The 9,188-nt window shown below is 44.4% G+C and overlaps 1 protein-coding gene across 5 annotated transcripts in view; it reads left to right on the plus strand.

Moving 5' to 3' along the window:
* LOC126545188 (aldehyde dehydrogenase 1A1-like) overlaps window positions 1-8,841 on the plus strand; it is a 59,796-nt gene extending 50,955 nt beyond the window's left edge. For all 5 annotated transcript variants that reach the window (XM_055078289.2, XM_055078288.2, XM_072285085.1 and 2 more), the window contains 3 exons: window positions 3,979-4,053; window positions 4,175-4,214; window positions 8,627-8,841. In XM_055078289.2, the coding sequence (XP_054934264.2) occupies window positions 3,979-4,053; window positions 4,175-4,214; window positions 8,627-8,659 (148 nt within the window). In that variant the 3' untranslated portion in view covers window positions 8,660-8,841. The remainder of the gene's footprint in view (window positions 1-3,978; window positions 4,054-4,174; window positions 4,215-8,626) is intronic.
* Window positions 8,842-9,188: the final 347 nt, after the last annotated feature.

A 9,188-nucleotide genomic window follows, 5' to 3' on the forward strand; every position in this document is an offset into this window, starting at 1 on the left:
GTTTAATAATGACACGTGTACTTATCTTTATCGGGCGACCACGTTTCGCCGCTTAACAACTGTAATCGCACAGCGACGGACGCGCCTGCATGTATCCGACGTTTCTGGAAAGTTATCGATGATCCTACCCGGCTGTCTGTTGTCGCCGAACCTTATGTTATCTGATTTCATCGCCTGGCGCGAATGGCGTAGAACATTGTGGAATACGCGCGGGTCCCAGCGATTAGTCTGGAACATTCGACGACTGCTGTATAAAAGCCGACGCGCTTGACCCGCTGGGCAGATTTTCGACGATCGCCGAGCGTGTTCGCCGCTATCGTTGTGCTATAAGTGTAGCCTGTTTTGTGGGCACAGGTTCGCCCAATAAAAGTTAGTTTTGTCGTTCACAGTACTGCTGCTGTGTTATTCAACGTCACGTGACAATATGCTCCTACATGGAGTAGGCTTTCATGTCTGGAGCCAGTGTGAACAATGTATAACCAATTCTTTTTCCTTCATTCATACCACCGGACGTACACGTCAATGGACTTGGTGGATTGCTGGCCCAAACACCACCTGGAGCCACAAGAGTATGCTGCACTTGCTCTCACGCGTGTGCGCGCCTGACAAACGTGTGCACACAATGTATCTGTACTTGATGCGTGGGCACTCTGCCCGTTGCATTTGTCGCCCAGCGTGTGCTGCGACCATATTCGACGTTATGGCAAACACTGTCCAACAGCAGTGCAGCCGAGGCCTCTGGAAAAGGGGTTAGTGTTATAGTTTCCAGGTAACCGAATTATGTTCTCGTATACAGTAAGAGCTCAATCTAACAAAAGCCAATTTTGCGAAGTTCCCAATCTAACGAAGGTCTTTACATTCCCCGGTAGGTACACGTAGGTTCAATGTTATCATCAACCCGAATTAACGAAGCAAACTTGGTTGAACTCTATTTAACGAAATTTTTCCTCAAATAAATGATTTAAAAAAGCGGGGATTTCTTTCTAATTTTGACACAGATGGGTTATTCTCCGAGCGTGCGCTCTAAAGCTATCGCGTTAAAACATCTAGGCGCCGTGATCACATCTCTAGCTTTATTTTGACGAGGCTGCACGCCGCACCTATGCACAGAACAACCGACTGAACACCGCCTCGGTAAGGGAGGCGGTTGTTGCTTTCGTTATTTCATGATTTTTGCGACAGGTGGCTGGATTAGCGGCATATACAATGCCATGGTTGCGTTTGCGCATTGCTGCGTTACAATTTTACATTTCGAAGGAACGAAAAATTCCTTTCTCGATTTTATGAACTTCCCGATTTAACGAAATAATTCGAGCGTGGTCATCACTTTCTTAAATCGAGTTTCAACTGTATTCAAACTACAATCCTACGCCATCCTGTCTGTTTTAAGTCGAACATCACGGATTTGGTGAGACGCTTTACGTTGAAAAATTCATTAGTTCAATAACACATTTGCGCCAATCGGAGGGCCTGCAGGAATGAGAATGGAGTCAAACGGCAGATGGAAAAGGGTTCTGTCTCTGTTTCCGCGTAACAGAATTATGTTTTCTCGTATATCTTTATTACAATACGAAGCTATCATGTCTGCAGTGTTTGTGTAAGTCGCACTTCAGACGCAATTTAGTTTTAAAGATTAATTTAGTCCAACAAGGCGCTTGGCGGGCCGTCTAGAAGAATGAGGATGTGTGTGCTGCACTTGCGCACACTTGCGTGCGCTCGTGACGTACGTCGCTTGTGGTGGTGGCGCTTGTGTAACGTCGCCCAACGTGAGCACCACTGTACATCCACTTTCACAGGGTGTCATGGAGGCTCAGTTTTTGCTCATAAAGTTTTTTTGTTTTTTTTATGGCGGGAGCACTGTCGCAGAACACGATGGACATCCCCAGCTACGCGTGGGCGCAATTAAAGTGCAACTCTTGCGGTGCACCATCTCGTCGACGTTAAGAGATGCATGTTTGTATTGTGTTGATATATTGCGTTTATATTATGTTCATATTTTATGTTTTACTGCACGTCCGTCTGCCGACTCTGCCGGGCCAAGTCCCTCAAGCCCCTAGAGGCTTTGACAGGCCCGTTTCATTGCCCTGTATACGTTATGTGCAATAAAAGATTTATTATTATTATTATTATTATTATTATTATTATTATTATTATTATTATTATTATTATTATAACCCCTGCTTCTAGTGTGCAACATAGAAGAGGTAAATTAGACGCTCTTTACTTGAAGTAAAGCATTTGATGTGCTTTGCCATAACCACCTCACTACAAAGCTCACGCGAATGGGCATTTCCCTCTCCTTGGCCTGGTATGTAATTGTGTAATGGCAATAATGAACAGAGTTCTTTTAGCTGCGAGGTCACTAGCTGAGCTCCTCAAGGACCCATTACTGTCCCCCTCTCCTTCCTATTGTTCATAAACTACATTTCGTCCGCAATTCAACAGTCATCGTTCCTTCTATTCTGATGACTTAAAGCTGCTTAACACCGCCAACAGGGTTCACGACTGCATTGACCTCCAAAAAAGACATTTTTTAACTCTCTAACTGGTGCAGGGACAATAAGCTGCTCTTGAATGCTTTAGAAGCTATAGTATCAAGTTATAGCCTGAAAACACATCATGTGCAGTTTTCATCCATCATTCGGGATGCTCTATCGCCCAGAGTCGAGGAATTGCAATATCTTGGTTTGTACTTTGACAAAACGCTGCGCTTTCTTCACACTCTAAATATACGAAACAATGTGCCTTATGTGCTCTTAGAATTGTTTGTCGTATACTGCATGACTTCCATATGTCTGTTGCCTTTCTAAATTTGTATTCTGCTGTGTGCCTTCCACTACAATAATTTGCCTCTGTAATTTTGGGCGGAGCTTGCAAATCTAATTCTGACATCATTGAATTCTTCCAGAATAAATTTATATCAATCTTCAAGCGGCCGCGTTTGCCGTTCTGCCGACCACATCCAAGCCTTCTCAAATATACCTCAACTCACACCTCTAAGGTCATCACCTATTAAATCAGATCTTCCGTTTCTCTATAAGGTGGTTCATGACGTTATACATTGCCCAAAGCTTCATCATGCGCAATTTCCTTGCCGCAATAGTATACCAAGCAGTATCCGAGTTTTCTAGGCGGCCTTGTTGCATTAGAGACTCTCGTATGGCTCGACTCCAGAAAGCATGTAATAAGTATTAATATTAATATTATTAAGAGTTCGTTTTCTGTGTCTTGTATATATTTAAACAATCATGTTGCACGATTTACTCCCTTTTACGCCCGCCTTCTTGTTTTCTGCGTCCCTATTTGTTTATGTTTCCCTATCTCACGCTGTTTCGTCTGCCATATTTGTGTTCTCTGTACATTTTATCTTCCGTATTTATTTATTTATTTATTTATTTATTTATTTATTTATTTATTTATTTATTTATGAGCTTAGGGGAGAAATAAATTTTACGTAAAGGTTTTACGTGCCAAAACCACTTTCTGATTAGGAGGCATGCCGTTGGGGGAGGCTCCGGATATTTAGACCACCTGGGGTTGTTTAACGTGCAACTAAATCTAAGTACCCGGGTGTTTTTGCCCCCATTGAAATGTGGCCGCCGTGTCCGGGATTCGATCTCGCAACCTCGTGCTCAGAAGACCAACATAGCCACCAAGCAAACACGGCGGGTAAGGCTAGGGGAGCTCCCCAAGTGTTGTCGGTGTAAACTGGTCGAAGCAATGAGAAAGGGCTTGTGGCAGGCAATGTGGACCTCGAGTGCCTTCTAGCAGCATATCTTGCGCGCGCTTCAAACTAAGCCTCTGTTTCTGTCGACTTCACTTCAAGCGCTGTTAATCGTTGATCGACTTTTAACAGTCACCAGCATTTGCAATAAACGCAGCTGTCGCGCCTCCTTCGAGATCTTTTGTCGCAGTTGTTTAAGGCGACGAAATGCGCCGAATGAGTGTGCCCTGTATGTACTCCTTCGCCTCGCCCAGGATCAACACGTTCATGGAATTGGGCCCGCAGACTCCGTTTGGAGGCTACAAGATGTCGGGACTTTCACGTGAAATGTAAGTTTCGCGCAAGAGGCATTGTAAAAGTGAATCTGTATTTGCTCCCGTCATCAACTCGGAAAACAGATTCAAGTCAATGATGAAGAATAACCCGTTTTCTACTTGTACTGTATTACAGGGGCGAAGATGGCATCCTGACGTACACGGAAGTGAAGACGGTGAGAAAAATTTAAATTAATTTCTCCGCATACTTTGTGTGCCTTTCACAACAACATTCAACTGTAGCGCGAAAAAGAGAAGGACGCAAACGCAATCGCTGCATTTACAGGTGAACTGTTATTAAGAAACTATGAGCCTATGTACAAACCAGAGCTCGTATGTTATATTAATGTTGTACTGCGCATACACCTACGTTTCTGAGATTTATTTAAAGCCCATCTTTTTCTCATGAAAATTTAATTGTAGGTGTAGCGATCGTGTGCGTCTCCCCCTCTCCGTGTGCTCCGTCTTCTTGCGCTACGTGGTCAGCTTGCACCAACTCTCCCAATTTCCTGTTGTACAGACGCTTAGCATTTTTGTTGTGGTCGTGCTACTGCACGGCTCCAGCTTTCTTCTTTACATCACGCGAGATACGGCAGTTCCACAATGATTCTCGTGCTGCGAAGGTGAAGACCGGTGCGCAGCAGCCTGGTCGGTATGGCAACAATTAAGCCAGGATTGAGAACGGTCTAGTTGTACTACGTAACTTGCAAACTCGAAGGAAAAGCAAGCGACGACGGGCAGGCACAGACGAGCGCATGTCCGTGTCTGTCCGTGGTCGCTGCTTTTCGGATCCCTAGGACTTCAAGTTTCCTTGTTACGGTAACAAAGAACATACATTATCGCAAACTGAGTTTGAGCCCCGAAGTTTCTTTAAAACGTAGTTATCAATGATTATAAAAATAGAGTGGCAAATTAGCCGTAAATGCAAGAGAAATGCCCTAGAATTAAGTCGTACCTCTTTGAGGTCCGGGATCTATGATTTAAACTGCGTTCATCACATTGCAATGGGCTATTCAGGAGCTAACTCGATGAGTTCACTTATATAAATAAGATGAAAAAAGTGCAGGCGCACGCCGAAAAGCAAGAACGAATATTTAATTTCGACGTTTCGGCCGGGGTCCGTCCTCTATGAACTAGTCTGGGCTCTTGATCAAGGCTGGACTGCGGCTGAAATGTGGAAATTTAATGTTTGTTTTTGATTTTAAACATGCGCTTGCACTTCATTAAACTTATTAAGCACCTCTGCCACATGACTGGTATCAAAGACTTCACACATACATTTTTTCCCAATTTCGCGCTCTAATGCTGACGTATTAAAATAAATGTTACCTTGGATATACCCCACTGAAAGCCCAACAACTTCTGTGCAGGGATCATGTTAGCCGGCAAACCGTTATTTTTGTTTCCCAAGTCGCGTTTTACTGGCTCCACGCTGGAGGTCTGCTGTTAGTTTGCACGGCTGCGGAAATGAAAGCTGGCGCCGTTGCCGGCATCAAATGCGAGGAGCCCGCAGGCTGCGTGGAAGCATCCGCGTGGCCACAGCGTCGGCAAGCACGCGCACTCGGGGATTATTCTTAACAATCAACAACAGCCAGCAACGTAGCCCAAACGCAGGCTATTAGCCCCGAGAACGACCTGCAGGGGCGCTGCAAGCGCCGCTCGCATGACGTCACGCGTGACGTCCGCTGCAGCTCGGGCAGTGTTTCCGTTTGTTCGCTCTCGTTGCCTATGCTTGTATGCTTATGACGGTCGTCTCAAATATATTTTTATGACGTCTTCGTTCGCGTAAATTTATTCGAATAGCTTATTTCCTTTACGACCATATATTTCTCAAAGGTAACGCTGCAGTGCCAGCCGAAGGAGCTCAGACCAACCAACCGCGGGTTTTTCATCCGCGGATCTACACTTTACCGCGGTAGTTCACGTGAATAATAAGAACATAAACAAAACACACAGCACATAAGATTCCAATTAGAAAATCATACCTACCGTGATGCAACAGGCATATCAGAAACGCTGGCGATATATGATTTCTACAACATTTAACTTATTTTAACCCGCTAAATTATTTTGGCTCACGACGAGTAGTTCATGCTACAATAACGAATTTTTGAATGTCTTCGCAGTAGCGCTCGGCAGAAACACGAAGACTTATCACGTTGACGTTGTTCTAGTTTATTAACTGCAATAGCAACACTGCAGTTTAGATTCTACCAGCACAAGTTCATTCTTTAACTGCGTCTCAAGATTAGGGCCCTCTTCACTGGTTAAAGTTAAGCGGCGGTAACTTGAAGTAAAGCTAATTGAGGCTTAAAGCTCTTTGCGGGATACGGAAAGGAATGCACCAATATTTATTTCATTTCCCGTGCTACGCGTTCAATTCAGTTGAACAATTTACTGGCGCTTGTTTCTTGAGGAACAGACATGACGAATCTGTTTGGCGAACTCACACAGGCTGCTCGGCCCGAATTTTTAAGTGAAGTATGCCTTTGGACCGCATGGCTGCAGCCAGAAAGAAGCCGAAACCTGATTTATTAGTAGTATGAGATATATTGAAGATATCATTATTTCGCCGTGGAGATCGAAAATCAAGTTAATTCATGTGATGCTTGTGGTGTCCTCGTTATGAGGCTGTTATGCGAGTTTCTCTTTGATGTACTGACGAAGCGAATAGTTCCCAGTTTGTATAATTACAAAAACACGAGATCGCGGCATGGTGATGCAGAAGGTATTTGAATTTTCGTTTTCAAGGCAGCCTATACAACGCTTTAGTGCCTCGAGTATAATTTAGGCATTGCAATAGGCGCTGTAAAAACAGCATCACGGTTTGATTTCTACGCTGTAGTGAGGTGATGGCTTTCGCGAACAATGCGTGCCTCACCATAACGACAGTCGGTTGCTTCCGTTGCGTGAGGGGTGTGCCATATTGTCGACAAAGGCTACTGAGGACCACTACGAAGGTCACTGTGATACGATATACATAGCGCCACTTGATTGGCTCTCGACCTTAATCACGAAACTTTTTTTTCAGGTGATTGTTGTTATGGTATTCGTGAAGCATTTACATGACCCACAGTCGTGTTAACTGCCATGGGCAACGCGTTTTCTGGGTGCCTGTTTCAGAGAACGGTGAAAGTATAGTAGCAGACTTTTTCATACAAAACGCGTCTAACTCTTCTTTTGACTCATCAATAAAGTGGCCATATTTGACTAGAACAACTTACCAGTGTAATCAAAATCATAATGAGAGCTTCGCTGGGCAGTGTCCTAATACGGATTTCATTTTTTCTTTATTTTGGGAAGTTACCGCAAGAAGCCACGACACTTGAAGAAAGGGACAACACAAGCAGTGTTGTGTTGTCCCTTTCTTCAAGTCTCGTGTGTTTTTTTTTGTTTTTTTTTTTTTGCGGTAACTTCCTAAAATAATGAATATCCAACTGGCCTGCAGTGCACCCGCCCTCTGCTAGGCATTTATAATAGCGACGCCAAATACCATGATTTTTCTTCCATGTGAAATGCAATCCCTCATAGCTAAGTAGTAAGGGAATGATAAGCGTTGAGCCAAGCATCACACAAATGTTCGCGTGTTCAATTCGCGGGCATTCTTTTTACGAAAAATTTATGGACAGGGAAGGCGCATATATGCATTGCAAAGCCAGTAGACCCCTTCAAAGCTACATAGCTTGCGACATCCAAGCCGCAAATTTTCTCGACTCACGTGGTTTTGAAGAAGAAGCTTCGGTTCAGGCATGGCAGCAGAAAGAAGCCGTTATGCAAAAAAGGTGAGGCGTGCAGATAGGACACAAGAGTAGAGAAGTGGACAACACGAACGACGACTATCAACTGAAGGGAGCACTGAGGCGAAAAAAAGAAAGAAGACACAAAACTCATTTGCGCAAGCTTTGCACGCCTCACCTTTTTTGCTTAATTAATCCTTACCAACTAGCTCAGCTTTCTGTCGTGCTGAGAAAGAAGCCGACATATCCATCATTAAGTACGGCTCGAACCACCCACACCCCAAGCATGCACGAAGGGAACGAGCGCGCGCGGCAGCCAAGCGAGCCGGAGCGAGCGGCGTCCTGGCCTGACGTCACACGCGACAAGGCGCCACACCAACTTCTCGCCGCTAATAGGAGTGCAAAGGTCGGTTATAGCGAAGCGCTTGAAAAAGCATGGAGAAAGAATTGCGACGGGCATAGCGGACAGTGTGATGTGAGAACTCGCTTACGCAGTTTCGATGTATATTATGTCCGTTGTTCAGATTATCATACAACTGCCAATCTCATATTCTTTTCAACGTGATTTTTTGGTTCAGAGGTATTATCGCACCTTCTCTTATCGAAACTCTTTCCAATGTGTTGACGTGCACTTTGGCATACAATGCTCATGAATAGCGCACTAATGCGGGAGCAGAATATAATCCACAGTGCTACGTAAACGCACTCGAAAAAAGTCAATATTATAATGCATGCCACACGATTCGAGGAAATCTGTGCCATCACATCTTAAAAATATAAACAAGACACGCCCTTTCTTTTACTTTACCCCAAGGTCTGACTACATGTGCGTGCTCTTTTCACTCCAACAGATTGTGACGAAGATATCCGAAAAGAATTCGTGAACAAGCTGGTACAAGCCGTGGTCTGATCTTCGAAGCTTCCCTTGCGCTACTTTTGCATCTTATAGGGGCAGAGTTGAAGTTACAAATAAATTCTTGGCTTATCATACAATGCCGACACATAGAATGCCATTCAAGGTTTATAAAAAAATAATAAAGAAGGCAAGCTTTTCGAGCTAAACGCACTGGATTGAAACGCTCAACTGCATTCTCGGCGAAAGCTCAGCACTTTTCGCGACTACAGCAATTCATGTGACACTTAGCGGTGAGAGCAGGAAACCTCGCAGGAAGGTCTGTAGCCTCCGTAGTCGTAGAATCTGCGATCGCTTCTAGAACGACGGAGCCCCCACCTAAGAAAATGCTCACGGCCAAGTAATTTTGCTGCATTGTGCCTCGTTCATCAGTCACATGGAAAGACAAGGGTATTTCCTTTCATCAAAGTATCGGCGCCAAAGAGCCACAGGGAATGCGAATCTTCGCATCCCAAAGACATATTACGACGGCAATGGTTCTGTTCTCGACATTTTGCTCG

This window comes from Dermacentor andersoni, chromosome 10 (assembly GCF_023375885.2).
Source record: "Dermacentor andersoni chromosome 10, qqDerAnde1_hic_scaffold, whole genome shotgun sequence".
Taxonomy (NCBI): Eukaryota; Metazoa; Arthropoda; class Arachnida; order Ixodida; family Ixodidae; genus Dermacentor; species Dermacentor andersoni.